Source organism: Dreissena polymorpha, chromosome 1 (assembly GCF_020536995.1).
Source record: "Dreissena polymorpha isolate Duluth1 chromosome 1, UMN_Dpol_1.0, whole genome shotgun sequence".
Lineage (NCBI taxonomy): Eukaryota > Metazoa > Mollusca > Bivalvia > Myida > Dreissenidae > Dreissena > Dreissena polymorpha.
Window position 1 is genome coordinate 148,954,043 of NC_068355.1, and position 19,012 is coordinate 148,973,054.

Sequence of the window (19,012 nt, forward strand, 5' to 3'; positions counted from 1 at the left end):
AATGTAAATGTTACCGCAACGTTAAATATTTTTGCTTCAAATTAGCAGTGCAAATTTATTTTGTGTCGAATATTTTTCTCAATTAAAAAGAGCGCAAAAATTATGCAGCATGTACAACGTCGCGTCTATTGCATACAAATGGCGTGTATTGAGCGTTTTAACAAGCGCACAACAGGTCAGGGGATTGACGCATATTCAGAGGCAATATTTCATCAAATCTATAAATAGTCACTTAAAAAATGGCAAGGTTTGTGTTAAAGAAATAACTGAAAGCTTTTATCGTAAATATTTACCAGAAAGAGATTGATAAAAACGGAGTAAACGGGATTATCGGGTAATAAATAGAAACTTGAAAAAAGTAAGTATGCAGTAATAGAGTCGGGTTGAAACGGATGTATTGGGGAATCGTTCGAGTCGGGATTTTACTATCTGTGCGGAAAATTTTTAAAACAATTAAACAATATAAAAAAATATATTTTTAAATGACTGGGGGATTTTTTTGAAGAGTCATAGCGCACCAAATGACGTCTTTTGACGCTGTTTTTCTTTGAGTTATAACGCACCACAGAATGTGAATTGACACGTTAAATTTAAAAAAATCAACGTCGGGAGGGGACCCACCCCCGCTCGGCCCCGGGGCGCCTGAAAAAATTCCTGGGGAACGCAATGTATAAGTATTTTTTAGTTAAAACTAGTACAGAGTTATTGTTATGAAATTACATATTAGCTTCGAAGTACACATAATCATCAACAGTCACCAATTAATCATTTATTGTAACCATGGTGTTATCTGTTGTTCATCTAGTCTGTCTAATTAGAGGCAGCCTGCAATCTTTGATAATCCATCAGTTATAGAAACAACCCACATTAAAACATGTTTGCAAGAACATGTTTAATGCTCTAAGCCAAAGTTTTAAAAAATTGTTTTCGAGAACACTGACCCTTATTCACTGATACACGTTTTTGGTTTATCGGAACAAACTATTTCACCATAATAGACATTCAAAAACACTTCAAACTATGTACACAACATATAATAATAGTAACATGTCAGAGACATTTTTATAAAGTCATGATTGACAAACAATTTACATTATTTTGTGTGAGAACAGAAACTTCTAATTGTTGTCCATTTTTTCTCAGAAGCATTTTTTTTTACACATTTTGTGCAGATGGCATTTGGCTGTTAATTTTAATTGTATGTTAATTGAAACAATAAATAACATAATGGAGCAATAAAACAGAAGTTAATACTTAAGTCACATACCCTAAGTATAAACTTCCTGTTAATTGACTTCAAGTGATTTAATAAAGTGAACCTTTTGAAAAAAATATGGAGTCGAAGGCAGTATTTGCCCCCCCCCCCCCCCACACTTTAAAGGGGCCTTTTCACAGATTTTGGCATTTTTTTAACTTATTCATTAAATGCTTTATATTGATAAATGTAAACATTGGATCGTAAAAGCTCCAGTAAAAGCTGAAGAAAAAAATAAAAAAAGGAAAAGAACATTGGCCGGAGCAGGTTTCGAACCAGTGACCCCTGGAGTCCTGCCAGAGTCCTGAAGTAAAAACGCTTTAGCCTACTGAGCTATTCCGCCGAGCACACATATCGGCGTATTTTATACGTTATATAAGCAATCTTCGTAGTTTCACAAAATTTAACGACAAAAACAGAACTCTCCAAATTATTCAATCGTTTCGCGTTGCAACGCTTTATAATTTTTAGGTTTTAAAATCGTCAAAAGATGCATATAATGGCTATATTAGAGCATGGTTAATGTTCAGTATTACTGTTTCCTCACAAATATCATAACTAAAACGAAAACTTACGAATCTGAAACAACTTTTTTCAATTTTGTCAATTTACCAAAGCGTGAAAAGATCCCTTTAAATTGGCCTTCCATTTACTGAAGTTTTTCCTTGTTTCATAAAATCATTACGGGTAGTAAAAATGGCAAATTTAAAAAAAGGTAATTTTCTAATTTGCTAGTGTGATTCAAGCAATGACTATGAATTCTCTTTCGTCATTCACCTTTGCATTTTCAACAATTTTAAACCCAGAATGATTTTTTGAAAAAATAATATAAATAAGTGAAACTCCAGCTGCTGGAGTAGTATTGCATTCTTATTATATACAATTTGTTGGTCCTTTATCTAAGGCAAGTGACCAATTGCCAAAACTGTACCAAAACAGCACACTACGAAACAACATACTGTGAAACCATTATTAATCGTCAGGCATTAATTTTCGTGTATTACGTCAGTCGATCGATTGACGAATTCAAGATCCTAACGAACAATTATGTCCCATATTTAAACAAATTATAAAGACTGAATTACCAAAGGCATGAGGCCATAAAATCCAATGTAATGCACTCATACATACTCCGTCTGTTTCGTAATAAAGATTAATCCGGTTTTGACACAAAGCGGTGTAGATTACACAGTGTACTCAATTGACACGTGACATTGCTCAAAAACGCGAGTGCAGTACAGCTGTATTGACTGCGTTGATTTCGTTTAGGTAGAATAGTAATGATAAGCGCTAATTGTTAACAACTTTATTACCCATTGTGTGTATTGTGTTTTTCAATGTTGTTGCAAATTATACAGCCTCCACGCAGCGGATTCGAATCAAAGACTATAAACGAAATTAAAAGATGATGATGTGTGATCAACACCTGACTTATATAAATTCTCCGAATTGATTACAAATTTATACAGAACATATTGATTTGTGTTTGGTTGTTTGCGGTTAACTACAATACAGATGTAAAAATAGATTGTGCTTCGTTTATGGGCTATCGATATTTTAATTATTGACAGCTTTGACAAGTTTTCCGATACATGTTTCAAATCAGTGTTACTTGTGGCAATTGAAAACATAACAGGTAAAGAGAAATTAGCAATCATGGCGATTAGTTCCATCCCAATGTAGGGTATTTGTTTACAAAAATTCAATTATATTTTTTGCGCAATTTTCAGGAAATCCCCGGATAGCACGTTTTTTTAATGACTGAGTATGACGCAATAAAACATTGCTTTGTATCATATTGCATTCAATCTAATTTAAACTCATTCTTCCATTGGTTGTTACAATTAAATCTGAACTGTGCCATATGAAACCACTGTCCCATAATGCATTGTTAATTTTACACTTCAGAAAATTATTGTACTTAAAGTGGGACGATTGAACTTTACTGGTACGTAAAAAAGAATGGAAAAGCGTATAATTTTATCGTTGCTAAGCGTGAAACACCTAATAATCCTTTTTATCCAATATATTTCTTTAGTATCGGGGGCTTCCACCCCCAAACCCGCGCTTTGTCGATAGGGGTAAACAACTGCGTACCGGTAAAGTTCAATCTAGCCCTTAAAGTGATCATATATTTACAATGCAAAACTCTTGAAACTTTATTGAAAATTCACCAAATAGCTTGCTTACACTAATTTTAACCAATAATCTTCGCATCTTCTCTAATTTGCGCTGATAAAGGTAAGGTTGTTATTAGTTTGGCGATGATAATAAATGAATAAGACCAATTGGCAATTGGCTTCACTGTTTCAAACACTCGTTAACGGTTATTCGGTCCAACTAATCCGCTAATCTTAATAATGATACACTTATGGGGGCCAATTACTGATCACCTGATAACAAAAGACTAGTATATTGACATGTGACAAACAGGCCACACCTCCTGCAAGTGACTCTCAAGTGTCCTCCCTATTTCCCTACTGGGATTTCTTAAAAAAACCCATATATTTCGGACAAACAAATCGGATATTGACTGAAGCATTTTTATTTCAAAGTCAGGAATTGGCGAATTTAAGTGCTGACGAAAACGTCATTTCTATAAAAATGACGAAATTTCGTGCTGGTGAAAACAAATGGTTTCACAGTACACAAATAGAAGAATAAACCTGGGTCACCGTCTTGGAACGGTCATTAAACTAAAATTGTTCAAAGGTTAACAAAAGCCCAATTCTCAAATAAAAGTTTTGATGCCTTCATTGTGTCATATTGCACAATCAAATTGGCACATAGCTGGGTTTGCATTTTATTTAACTGAATTTTGCATTTCAGATGAATTATTGTCAGCAACGAACAGACTCAAATAGATATATTGGATCCAAGGTCGATAAAGAAGCCCATACAATTTTATTTTTTTAAGTTCTCAGATTGCTTTTTATGCCCCCCTTCGAAGAAGAGGGGGTATATTGTTTTGCTCATGTCGGTCCGTCCGTCGGTATGTCCGTCCACCAGATGGTTTCCGGATGATAACTCAAGAACGCTTAGGCCTAGGATCATGAAACTTCATAGGTACATTGATCATGACTCGCAGATGACCCCTATTGATTTTGAGGTCACTAGGTCAAAGGTCAAGGTCACGGTGACCAGAAATAGTAAAATGGTTTCCGGATGATAACTCAAGAACGCTTATGGCTAGGATCATGAAACTTCATAGGTATATTGATCATGATACGCAGATGACCCCTATTGATTTTCAGGTCACTAGGTCATAGGTCACGGTCACGGTGACCCTAAATAGTAAAATGGTTTCCTGATGATAACTCAAGAAGGCTTATGCCTAGGATCATGAAACTTCATAGGTAGATTGATAATGGCTGGCAGATGACCCCTAATGATTTTCAGATCACTAGGTCCAAGTTCACGGTGACCCGAAATAGTAAAATGGTTTCCAGATGATAACTCAAGAACGCTTATGCCTAGGATCATGAAACTTCATAGGTACATTGATCATGACTCGCAGATGACCCCTATTGAATTTCAGGTCACTAGGTCAAAGGTCAAGGTCACGGTGACCCGAAATAGTAAAATGGTTTCCAGATGATAACTCAAGAATGCTTATGCCTAGGATCATGAAACTTGATAGGTAGATTGATCATGACTCGCAGTTGACCCCTATTGATTTTCAGGTCACTATATCAAAGGTCAAGGTCACGGTGACCCGAAATAGTAAAATGGTTTCGGGATGATAACTCAAGAACGCTAATGGCTACGATCATGAAACTTCATAGGTACATTGATCATGACTGGCAGATGACCCCTATTGATTTTCAGGTCACTAGGTCAAAGGTCAAGGTCATGGTTACCCGAAATAGTAAAATGGTTTCCGGATGATAACTCAAGAACGCTTATGCCTAGGATCATGAAACTTCATAGGTACTTTGATCATGACTCGCAGATGACCCCTATTGATTTTGAGGTCACTAGGTCAAAGGTCAACGTCACGGTGACCCGAAATAGTAAAATGGATTCCGGATGATAACTGAAGAACGCTTATTCCTAGGATCATGAAACTTGATAGGTAGATTGATCATGACTCGCAGATGACACCTAGTGATTTTGAGGTCACTAGGTCAAAGGTCAAAGTCACGCTGATCCGAAATAGAAAAATGGTTTGGGGATGATAACTCAAGAATGCTTATGGCTAGGATCATGAAACTTCATAGGTACATTGATCATGACTCGCAGATGACCCCTATTGATTTTCAGGTCACTAGGTCAAAGGTCAAGGTCACAGTGACAAAAAAAACATATTCACACAATGGCTGTCACTACAACGGAGAGCCGATATGGGGGGCATGCATGTTTTACAAACAGCCCTTGTTCATGTTTACATATCATGGACTCCTGGCCACATGTTTACAAGTGAATATCCCTGGCTTTTATCTTTAGCAAATGCCTGCTATCTTACCTCTGCACCTTGTGGTGGCAATGGTTCACATCTTTAACATCTGATCAGTTTCTTGTCTTGTAATTACCATGGTAACTCATAATGGGTATAACATAAAATATTGATAACTAATATAACAGTGGGCTAAAGCTGAAAGGTAGTATAATTTCCCACGAAAAAAGCAGATTGGCAAAACAATCAGCAGAAGCTTTTTGGCAACTAATTACAGTCTCTCATGTCTCCTTCCTAGTCAGGTTGATGCTGTTGAAAATACCGAAAGGTGAAGATGCTGCAACATGAAGTACATGCCCACCTGTTTTCAATTATTAATGAAAGTTGAAAAAGTCAACATTCTTATTGTGCATTTTGTTTGCATGATTTTAATACCATTTCTTTTGAGGACATGATATTTAATTTCGAGGTGTGCTGATCAATATCCTTATCAAATAGTGTTTACAAGATGATAATCACTTGCACCAAACATTTTCAACATAATTTTCCTTAAGCCTGTGAATAACATCCTTGTTGTCAGGAAGTTGCCATCACTTATGTCAGTTAATCAAACATGTTTTAATGTAATTAGCACATCTTTCCTCCATATTCTTGTTGTCATGACGTTACTATCACTTACCTTACCTAATCTAACAGGTTTCATATGCCATTGTAACTCCCTACTGTTTCTTATTGTCTTGAAGTTAGCATCACTTACGATACTGATATAAAGTAAGTGTCATATGCAAGGTTTATATCTTGTTATGTTTAGGAAGCTAATGAACATAATGATGAAACTTTGGAATTCTACAGTATAGAAGATTAATTGTTTGCCAGAATTCTTCACAACATCTCATAAGCACAATAATTATGTGAGCAGAAGAATGCAACCAAATTTTACATGACTGGAATAGTTGCAGCACATAAACTGGCTGGCTTTCTGCCACTGACATTTGAAGACAAAAATGATGTTTAAGTCTAGAAGTAATTTGTTAGCAAGTTTTATAGTATTCTTATCATAACAGTCTCATAACAGTCAAATTAAGAAAATGCATCTAAAATTTGGGGCAAAAGTTAAATGGAAGTGGCCTGAACAAGTTTTAAAAAGTAAGTTTCAAGGCAAAAGTAATTAATAGGTATTTATGTTTATTAGAATACCATGTTTGAAGTGTATTAATCTCAGTTATTTAAGCAGCCGTATTTTTACCTGAACACCTCTTTGTGATAGCATTTAATCTGTTGTTATTCATTCTTGTGCCTTGCAAACACTCAAGAGGTCACATTTATTGCGCAATCTTCATGGAACTGGCTGAGAACATTTTCCCCAAAGGTATTTCAGTTGAGGTTGACACTGGGTCAAGTGGGATCAAAAAGTAGGTCACAAGGTCAAATAAGATTTGTGAATACTATTGAGGCCACATATATTGCCCAATCTTCTTGAAGCTTGATGTGAAATTTGTTCTCATATCTCCGCCTAGTATGCTGTGATTCCAGTCCTTTTAGAAACAAAGGTGCTTAAAGGGGCAGGGAAGTTTTTCGCATCTGGCTTTTGTAACACTCTAGAGATAACATGTGTTATGCACTCATTATGATACTTGATTAGAATATTCAAATAAATGAAATTTATGAAATCTGAACTTAGTTCAACAATGATTATAGTTTGTTTAAAACATGACTTCCTGGGTATGAAACCTAGTGAACACTACCTGCTCAGAATAGTTAACCCTTTGCATGCTGTGAAATTTGTCGTCTGCTATAATAGTTGTCTGCTAAATTTCTAAAATTAGCATTTTCTTCAATTATTGCTAGAATACTATCAGAATAGCAAACAGTTTGGATCCTGATGAGACGCCACTCATCTGGATCCAAACTGTTTGCAAAGGCCTTCAAAATTCGGTTCCAGCACTGAAAGAGTTAAGTTCCTTGAGTCGTAGGTGAGCACCTTAGGGCCCTCTGGTCTTCTTCTAAAGTACAAGGTACATTTTGGACCACTCTGTGATTGATTTAAATTAAACAGCCATAAAAATACAAGAGCATCCCAACCCATCAGAAAGACAAGGGTCAATAATTATGGATATTTCTACTGATACCTTCATATGATAACTGTATATACCATGAAACCAGTATTATCAAGACAAGGGTTCTTTGATGTAGTTGATAGCCAGTGTTGTAAGCTGCTCCAGCAATGTGTGAACAGACATTTGATGTCTATCTACATCATTTTCACCTATAAGAAAGCCTCTGGGGCTTATCAGTAGCAAGATCTGCAGTATTTTACCTGAGATTTATTGCAATCTGATTACCCTAGTGTAGCCACAGGTAGTTTTGGAGATATAAAAATCTGCTAAACGTCTAATTTACTTATACACTTTAACAGATTTTCAATCATTTTGACTATTTGAAATGTCAATCACAGAAACCCTCAACCAATTACAGTGGTAATTATAATCATACTTCTTATTATCAATCAAATCAACTTTGATATTAAATCCTTGTTCTTATAACCCGAGACAAACACACAGGCAATGAATTCTTTTTCAGTAGGACAGTTACAGCTTTGGACTGAGTCAAAAACAAAAATATTATTTTAAGCTCACCTGAGAACAACAAACTCATGGTGAGCTTTTTTGATTCCTTTCTGTCAGTCATTCATCATCATTTGTTCATTGTCAATATTTTTCTTGTGAACGCTTAACATTTGCCCCAATGATATCTTGGCAGAGTTTGAACCATGGCCACCTTGGGTCAAACACTGGATCAATAGGTAAAATTAAAGAAAAAGGTTGTGAATACACTACAGGCAATACTAATTGTCTAAGCTTAATGAAACTGGTGGGAACATTTTTCTAAATGAAGTCTGATACATTCAAAACGGGAAACTTGGGGTCAAAATTAAAGAAAAAGCTTGTGAACGCTCTAGAGGCCCAAATACTGCCCAATCTTCATGAAACTTGGTCAATGTATTTGTTCCAAAAAATATCTTAGCCTAGTTCAAAACTGGATCACAAGGGTGACGCGGTCAAAGAAAAGAAAAAACTATTGAACTTTATAGATGCTACGTTAATTTCTCAATCGTACAATCCTGGTCAGACATGTTTTCAAATGATTTTTTGTCCAAGTTTGAAACATATGGGGTGTAGACCACATTGTCAAATAAAAGAAAAAAGCTTTTGAACAATCAAGATGAATCAAAAACTTGCCCAATCTTCACGAAACTTGGTAAAAACATTTGTTCCGATGATATCTAACATCTCTGAGATACATGAAGAGAAATTAAGGTCCCTTTTTCTAATTTATATAAAGTGTTTTGAACACTAGAGGCCTTATTTATTGCCCAATCTTCTTCTTGAAATTGGGTCAAAACTTAATCTCAACTTTATCTCAGCAGAGTTCTATACTTTGAACTTGATCACAACATTTGTCCCCAAGATACCTTGTCAAAGTTTGCAACTGGGACATTCAGTGTTAAAAACTAAGTCACAAATAAAATGAAACAAACTTGGTCATAACATTTTGTCCTTATTAAATCTAAGCTGAGTTGGAAACTGGAACTCAGCTGAGTTTTAAACTTGGTCAGGTCCGTTAAAATGTAGGGCATGAAGGTCAAACTACGTTTATAGCTCGTGAACAGTAAAGGGGCCAAACATATTGCCAATTTATCATTAAACTTTGACAGAACATTTGTCCCAAACATACCTTGGATAAGTTTGAAGCTTGTTCATGTGATTTCGAAGACAATGTCACTGACTGAAATGAACAAAAAAGCATGTGAACACTATGGAAGTCATGTTTGTTTACGCAATATTCTTGAACCTAGCTCTGAGCATCTGTTTAAATGGTTTCTCAGACTAGTAAATTGTGGCTCCTGCCCATCAAAAAACATGGCTGCCATGAGGCTGGCTGTTTTCTCTATGTGGCTAAAGTTACTAGTAAAACCTTGTGAGCACTAAGTGCTCAGAACAGTAAAGTTTCTTGAGTACTCATGTCAGTACCTTATTGCCTTTGGCCCTCTTGAATCACAAGTATGCTAAAATAATTTTTCTCTCACCAAACATGGAATTTGTTTTTTTTTCCTTATAAACAAATAGTTATTGTGCTAAATTTATCAAAAACAATAACCTATGCACGCACCACAATACATTGGCATTCCTTTAAGAAAAACAACAACAAGGTATAGAAGCATATCATGAGTTACCATGACCCACTTTATGATTTCTTGTAAATGTAAATTTGATTGATAACCATGTTAAAACAACTGTGTCATTGTAAAGTTTCCACAGTCACATTTACGTATTTCACTCATTTTATCTTCAAATGAACACAATCTTATCCTTGATTCTTTGAAGTGGTCAATTATGTAAATAGAACAATGGAGGGAATTTCTTCACATCATGATAACTTCTTGTTATAATTTTGATTGTTTACTAAATATTTCATTTGTTCAGATATTCAAGCATAAAGATTGACCAACCCTATGATTTGTGTGTAGAAAAAGTTTGAATTTATTAAGATAGGAAAAGAAGTATATCCATTGATATCATATTATAGGATTTCAAAGATTAACAAAAATTTGATTTGGTTTTGTCTCAATAGCTTTAGAGGATGGTAGGATCTGTGAAGTAATTACTGATATTTTATAAACTAATAAATTATTAAATGAAATTATGAAAATTCACGCATCATAATAACACGAATATACTACAATAGATTGAAAATATCAAATGGGTAAATGAGATAGGACCATGGTGGATGAGGGTGGACCATTTATGTGATACTGTGCATGACTGTATTGAATGGATTCTATCTAATGTCGGTTAAAAATTGTAGCAGAACCCATGTATGGGCACTTGTACAACTGTTTCAGGTACTTTACTCTTTGCTGTTTATGCTCTTTTTTATGGCATGAATACCAATATAAAGTTGATTGATATTTCTGTTATCAAAAACGATTATGGAGATCTAGAATTATGGTTCTTAAATATTTGTGTTTGTATCCCTTATCTATACATTGTCAGACATTCCATGACATGTGTTTATGATTATGTTTCAGGTATTTATATGGTCTTTAGGTTTTCCTATTTCTGATTCGATAGCTCAACCATGGATGATTTTCCTTGTAAAGAGCTTTTTCTCCCCCTCTTCTTTCTAACAAAAATCTAGGTTACAATTAAAGCAACCTATTTGCAGTTCTCCCTTACCTGCGTCTTTTTTATGCCCCCGGTAGGAGGGCATATAGTGGTCGGACTGTCCGTCCGTCCGTCCGTCCGTCTTTCCGTCACACTTTGTGTTTAGGTTTCGAAAAATGCTCATAACTTCTATGTCCCTTGAGATGTAACCTTCATATTTGGTATGCATGTGTATATAAACAAGGCCTTTCCATACGCACAAACATTTTGACCCATGTGACCTTGACGTTGAACTGAGGGTCCACGTTTAGGTTTCGAAATCTGTGTTAAGGTTTCGAAAAATGCTCATAACTTCTATGTCCCTTGAGATATAACCTTCATATTTGGTGTGCATGTGTATTGTCGCAAATTTAGAACTTCGATGGTAGTAACTCGAAGTCTAGTCTTGCACAAAAATCCTGACTAGAATTTTATAATTCAGTCAAGTTAATACGCTGCCACATGTCCATAAAGTGGACGAACTCTCTTGTAACTCATTTAACTAGCAGAGCTAGTAGAAATTAAGTAAAGTCATTCATTTCTACTACTACATTTTATTTACATTATATACACAATTTATTTTCACATTTCCAACTAAAGTCAAGCATTTGATATTTATGATATATACATCTCTCCTATCAATTAATTCCAAGCACCCCTTTTTGAATATAACATCAGGTTTATATAGTAAACCCCATACCTGAAATCTTAGGTTAACCTAATAAACAGTTTAGGTCATGTACCTGAAATTTTAGGTGTACCTGAAATTCAGGCTAACCCAAAAAACAGTTATGTCATAACTCTTAAACTTTAGGTTAACCTAAAAGTCCACTTAATCATGAACCTGACCATTCAATACACACTAGTGCCAGATCCCCATTGATAAGCAATTATCCCTTATTGATAAGCAATTATCCAGAACTAACCTGATAATGAGAGTTTAAATATAGTGTGAAAATTCAGGTTAACCTAAACACAATTTACATAATACATTGTAATCTACCTGAAGGAACTATTCCTTAGATACCCGTTTATGTTTGATGTAGTAAAATATTGATACCAGTATAGACTCCAAATTAATTAATAATACCTCAATTAGTGAAGATAATCATTATTGCTATAAAATTATTTAAGATGCAAAATAGTAAAAGAATCACTAATAAAGAAGCTAATGTATGATATTATAACACTGCAACAGTTTATGGACAAGGCCTTTCCATACGCACAAAATGTTGACCCCTGTGACCTTGACGTTGAACTTAGGGTCCGTGTTTAGGTTTCGAAATCTGCGTTTAGGTTTCGAAAAATGCTCATTACTGCTATGTCCCTTGAGATATAACCTTCATATTTGGTATGCATGTGTATATGGACAAGGCCTTTTCATACGCCTTCAAATTTTGACCCCTGTGACCTTGACCTTGAGCTTAGGGTCCGTGTTTAGGTTTCGAAATCTGCGTTTAGGTTTCGAAAAAAGCTCATAACTTCTATCAAGTGTTTATAGGGGGCATAAGTCATCCTATGGTGACAGCTCTTGTTTACTTTATTTTTATTTTCATCAATAATAATTGTTTGTGCATCATAAAGCCATTAGTTTGTATTATTGTCAACTTTTTATAATTACTGGAGCATCTTCATCCATGGTCAAAGTAATTTCTGTTTCATTACTGCTTAATTTTAATGTTGTCATTATGATATCTGTTGCTAACAATGTTGTTGTCATGGTTTCCAGGGCGAGGGAGACAGTTCCGGCTCAGAGAAGGCCCCCCAGCATCAGAAGGCAGCCCCCATCAAGTACTGGGACCCCACAGCCCCTAGCCAGGCAGCAATGGACTACAACAGGATCACAGATGAGGAGGAGCTTAACAAACTGGTAGAGATGAAGTAATAGTATGCTGGTAGGGTTGTCAAAACATTGGCTGGTATTTAGCTGATTAAGAATCCCAACTGGTAAGGTTGAAGCCTCAGTACACTTGTAGAGTTGTAGAAATGAACCATGCTCTGGGAAAATGGAGCTGAACGCTTTGAGTGGTGAAAGGTCAAGGTCATCCTTCAAGGTCAAAGGTCAAAAAACAAAATCCAAGGGAAGTAACAAGCTTTCAAGGGAGATAATTTCTATTTTATATCATTTGGCAGGTACACATCATTTTCACAAGGGAAGTAATATTTATTATAGGTATATAATAACAAAAAATCTTTAATTCAAAGCGGTGCAGTAGGGGGCTTTGTGATTTTGACAAACACATCTCTTATTTTCTAATAATCTTGCCACAAAGATGCATTGTTTGTTCATCTTTAAAATCAATTATGTGTTTACATTAAATAAATATGCAGACTCAATTATATGAAGCAAAACATCATCTGCATATAAGCAACATTTAAGCATTTAGGAGAACACTTGACATTCATATCAAATGATACTTGCTTTGATTTGTCTACCAACTGCTTACTTGTATCATGTTTTTTACATTCCTAGTTAATGGATTCCCCATAAATGTTAAGCATTACATTAATCATTCCAATTTTTTTCTTTTGTGTTCAGCTCAGCAATTCTGACAATTTTGATGAGCGGAAGAAAATCCGTGCTCGTATCAAGGATGTGCGTGAACAGCACCAGAGTAAGTATGGAGTTATATCCTAAACCATTGTTTATGTCGCATTTAATGCACTAAAAATGTCATGTTTGTTGGATCATTCTATAATTTTCTATTTCTTTGGGAATTAGAGGTTTAATACATGTCCGTAAAGTGTCGTCCCAGATAAGACTGTTCAGTCCAAACTGGCTTTCCAACTAAACTGGATTTTCCTTTAGATGAGACTTCCTGTTAACAAACAAAAAAAATAAATAGGACTGCACATGTTAATGTGGGACATCTCTTTATGCACATTTGAGCTAGGATCAATTTTATCCCGTGCTACTATGTGATGAGGAGTATGCTGGATTATTCATGGTCATGTGCCAATAAAAACAAACTCGTATGACCTTTTCAATGGTCAAGGATGAAACCTACTTGGCTTGTTCTTTAGGATAGGAAGTTGTGTCAAACATATAAATTTGTAAAGGTGGGCCCCCTTATGACCTGTCTTGACTTCTGTCTTTTTAATTTGCCTAGGAAATTCTGGTGTTTGTTACAAAGAGTTGGTTAGATATTTGACTGTTTAAATTTTATGCAGCAAGTTGTATAAAACATTTGTCAGAAGCGTTCTGGTAAAGATGGAAACTTGCTAGGAAACAAACACTTTCATTTTGTTTATGAGCTGGAACACAAGGAATCTTTTATAGGTCAAGGGAGGTTACTTTTCTGGAACACAGTATTGTTCAGTTAAAGTTATTAATCTTTACCATTGGGTAAACTCTGATAATTGGTACTAGTTTCAACTATTACATGAAGCATATAAAGATGATATATAATGTGGTTAAAGTCTGCAAGAAGAATGTTCAATGGTACAAATCCAGAATGTTTGCTATTTTGTTGTATGGAGTTCAAATATAGACGAGTCCAGGTATGGAATGGTTTTCTTTCCTTTTGTCCCATTTATCAACTCATTTTGTGGTTTCAGTAACTGACAAGAAGAAATCTTGAGCAATTGTATAACATCATCAGGATATAGACTGTTGGCAGATTCCAAATGTCTGCTTTGGGGATTAGCCAATTTGATTTCTGTGTTTTCATGAGCATCTGTGAATACATGTAGCTGTTTGAAGATAATGAGGGTGAAGGAGGTTATTATAACACTACAACAGGACCTAACACTATTCCCAACTTTTCTGACTTCACTCCTGTTTTATCTCTTTACCACTAAGATTCATATTTTTACGCTCTTGTAGTCCCTTAGGAAATCAAATGAAATTAAAGACTACACTAACTAGATACAAGTTTTAAAGGCTTCATTTTCTACCATAAGATGCTGATGAGCAGCAAACAGAATACCACCTGAGCAGCAAGCGAGTTGTTGTGGTTTTATTATTGTTGCATATTGCCATTTTCACTATCTTTCTGAACGGTTAAGGGTTAACACTATTCAATGTTGTATCAACAGAGGAATGGGAGGCGAAGCGTGAGTCCCGCCAGAAGGAGGCCCAGGACCTGATCAAGGAGAAGCACCGTCAGGCCGACCTCGACAAGCAGCGCAAGCTGGACGCCTTCCAGAAACAGGCCGCCACCCACCACGAGGCCAAGCACCTTGACATGGCAGAACAACACCTGAGAGAAAAGGTGCTAGGATATTTGTCTTACTAGATGGCGAGAAGCTGCGTGTTTAGTTGATGGTGTTATAGTGGTCCGAACTGCTCATGCTTTTGTGTTGTTGCTGCAGTATGATCGGAACTACATGTTTGCTATATAAAGTCACACAAGTTTTTGTGATCTTATCAGGGGACATTACAACAGAGTATATGGAATCAGATGTATATATAGAACTACACTGTTAAGATATCTCCTTTGGCCCATTTTAGCAACACGCAGGTCATATATGTTTCTCCATCATAGTAGTAGTGATCAATTGACCTGTGAATAGTATGATCTTCTGACCTTTTTAACACCGTATTAATCAATTCCTCAATGATCAATTGACAAAATAGTGATACCGTTTTGTCCCCTGTTGCAGCATCGCCTTGCCGACGAGGAGAAGAAGAAGCGTATGGAAGAGTACCAGTCTCGCGAGGCCGTGCACAAGGACTCCAAGCACCTGGAGGTCTCTGAGAAAGTGTTTCAGGAGCGTATCAAGCAGGCGGACATCTTGAAACAGAAGACTCTTGAAGGGTATGACCGCGCTGCAGGAAAAGACATCTCGCAGACGTCCACATCCAAAACAGAGACATCTTCAGGTTTGTTGATGGCAGTTTAGGTGGTCAGTGATTGTGTTGCAATATTTGGACAGAAATACTGTTAAAGAATGGCAAAATATCCAAGCAGTTTTTGTTTGATTCGCATGTTCAACTCGCTTTTTCCATCTCCAAACACTTGTGCTAGAGTGTGAAGCAGTGCCAATTCAGGGCTATCTTCCATATATGTTATCTTCCATGTATGTTATCTTCCATATATGTTATCTTCCATATATGGTATCTTCCATATATGTCAGATTTGTTAAGATGTGAATGTGTTCAGTTAATCTTATGATCATGATTTAGCCATCTTAGCTGGTATATCAATTGGTTATATTACCAACCCAATGTAAGGCTTCTGTGTTCAACAGATGGTAGAACAACAACTACAACAAGGCGTCTTGAGACAGTTACTAAAGTAGGCGGAGCTAATAAGCCAGCAGGTAAGCTGTGATCATTGATTGTTATTGTGTGGTCATCGCCAACCCAAAATTAACCTTTTTGTGATCATCATGAAAGCATTTATTATGTACATTGTCCTTTGCAAAATGACTACTCATTAACAGGTGAAGGAAAGAAAGTAAATACAAGTTAAAAATAAAGACCAGAATTGCAGTTGAAAAGTTCAATACTTAGTGATTAAACAATGTAAAACAACATTGTTCCAGCTTTAATTACTTACTTACTCATAAAGTTAAAGGAATTTTCAAGTTTCAAACTTTAAAGTTTGAAATTTAGCATGCCCATGTAATTTATTATTCCACTTGCCAAGTTGCTTTCTTTTTTATGCCCCCGGATCAAACGATCGGGGGTATATTGTTTTTGGCCTGTCTGTCTTCCATTGTATATGTGTGTGCTTGTGTGTCTGTCTCAAAACTTTAACCTTGGTCATAACTTTTGCAATATTGAAGATAGCAACTTGATATTTGGCATGCATGTGTATCTCATGGAGCTAAACATTTTAAGTGGTGAAAGGTCAAGGTCATCCTCCAAGGTCAAAGGTAAAAAAATAATAATAATCAAAGTGGCGCATAAGAGGGCATTGTGCTTCTGACAAACACATCTCTTGTTTTATACTTGGCAAGTTTTTAAAATGTAACAGTCCAAAGCAGTATATTATGTTTCCATGGTTACTTGTTCGGAGAAGCCAACATCAGGGTGGTGGTGACCGTGAGACGGGTAAGGGGACATAATCCTCCCTGCGTTTATCTCCCATTTGTGGGTTTCCTAAATTGGGTTCTAAACTTTTCTGGATTTAAAACCTAAAAACAACTATATTTTACCCTTATACAAATACAGGCATGGATATGTTCTGAAAGAATAACAATTTTGTTTTTTGTTGTGTACCATTTTTTCTTTACAGCATGAATCAGCCATTTAATTTCATTTTGTTTCATTATTTTGTGTGTATACATCTACATGTATTCTGAAGCTTGTTAGTGACTGACTCAAATTGGAATGAGGGATACATACCTATACCCATGGATAATAAGCATGTAGTTGTAATGCGAAATACTGGCAACCAACATTCGCAAAATTCATGTTTAGTGAACATTCCATGTTAAAAGTATTTTAAGAACATTAAATAAATTCAAGACATCAAATGATATCACTTTTAGGTATTTCTTGTGGCAGTTTAACTAGAGGAGGTGTATGGTTATCAGGCACCAATGAACAGTGTATGGGGGATGTTTCCAGTATATCACATAAACAAGTTTGAACCTTTTTGGTTGATGGTTGTGTTCCCTCAGTGTTGCTAGCAGACCCATTTTTTCTGTATATCATGTGAGATTGCTCGTTCATCCCCTGCCTACGTTTCTATCAGAGGAAATAGCGCCTCAGTTGGCCCAGCAAATAATAAACGCGACCTCAGGAAGTGTAAGCGGCGTCTTGAAGGTGAAAACCGAGTTGTGGAGCAGTAAAGACGGCGTAACTCACACTTCTGAGAAAACCGAGTCTTGGGGAGGTAGAGAGTCACACATTGCTTCTTATGTCTATGGTCCTTATCCATATGTTGTATATATATCTTTGCATGGTGCAGTCACCAATGTAAGTATGGCCGTGTCATAATAAGTGGACAGTGTGAAACAAGGATTTGTATATAGAAAAAAGGGATAAGAACAATCTTGGAAGGTATTACAAATTATTTTTTTACACATGCCCCCCTACTGACACCAAAAGGCATATACCTATTGGCTTTCTAAGTGTTTTGGGTGCATCCGTATGAGATTAACCCAAAATGTCATGATCGTCTAATGAAAGTAATGATTTCTACAAAGCTAGAAGCTTCCATTGATGTGATCTATGACCACTCTCAGCACATCCACATTACTTGACCTCAGTCTGACCTTCACATTGACCTAGATTTGAACTTAAACTGATACAGATTGTCTTTAAAAAGAACACAACTAAAATAACATGTTTCATGCGACATCAGTACTGCTTGCTACAATGCTTTGACTATTGTGTTGATGAGGTCTTTTAAAACTGTCAACACACCTACATCACCTGACCTCTTTGCCCTTGGCACCACCTATTTTTGTTTTTTAAGACTGATTCAGGCGTTAAAGATATAGGTGAACCAAACTTGTTAATTGGCTTAACATCAGTACTAGTTACCTAAAAGCTCTTATACTTCCATTCACCACTCAGCACATCCATAACATCGGACCTCATTTTGACCTCGACATTGACATGGTTTTAGACTTAGACTTATTTAAATGGGCCAATGAAACAATACTGAAAAGGCCGTTGTAACCAAATAAAATGTTAAAAAACTAAATGGCTCTATAAGGAAAGCCCAAAGCTTGGAAGCTAATACTTTATAAATACTGACAAATTAATAATGACATCAAAACAGTTTGTTACTCACTGTCCATATGTGTGACACGTCCAAACATTAGATACAATAACCATGTTTCAGACATGTAGAATTAGACTGTACTTGTGTCATATAGCAGTATTGTACTTTGTTCTTGTATTCACGCAACTAACCCTCATTTTTACTCTAATGTATACTACCGTTAACTCTTTCAGCGCTGGAACCGAATTTTGAAGGCCTTTGCAAACAGTTTGGAACCAAGATGAGATGCCACAGAACGTGGTGTCTCATCAGGATCCAAACTGTTTGCTATTCTTATAGTATTCTTTGAAAAAATTGGAAGAACATGCTAATCTTAGAAAGTCAGCAGACGACATTTTAGCAGACGACAAATTTGCCAGCATGCAAAGGGTTAAGTTGCTGTGCAGATTGTAATAACCATGTAATACTTTGTTATTAGAACTCATATCTTTCAATCTCTTTTATTTCAAAACCTACCCACTAATATGGCATA

General features: G+C 35.9%; 1 protein-coding gene across 9 annotated transcripts in view; it reads left to right on the forward strand.

Moving 5' to 3' along the window:
* Nucleotides 1–19,012, forward strand: part of LOC127855107 (muscle M-line assembly protein unc-89-like) — a 190,624-nt gene that overhangs the window by 155,099 nt on the left and 16,513 nt on the right. For 7 of the 9 annotated variants that reach the window (XM_052390504.1, XM_052390534.1, XM_052390478.1 and 4 more), the window contains 6 exons: nt 12,585–12,725; nt 13,395–13,470; nt 14,894–15,069; nt 15,461–15,680; nt 16,049–16,120; nt 17,503–17,643. In XM_052390504.1, the coding sequence (XP_052246464.1) occupies nt 12,585–12,725; nt 13,395–13,470; nt 14,894–15,069; nt 15,461–15,680; nt 16,049–16,120; nt 17,503–17,643 (826 nt within the window). The remainder of the gene's footprint in view (nt 1–12,584; nt 12,726–13,394; nt 13,471–14,893; nt 15,070–15,460; nt 15,681–16,048; nt 16,121–17,502; nt 17,644–19,012) is intronic. The other 2 variants (XM_052390517.1, XM_052390526.1) reach the window with 1 other exon arrangement.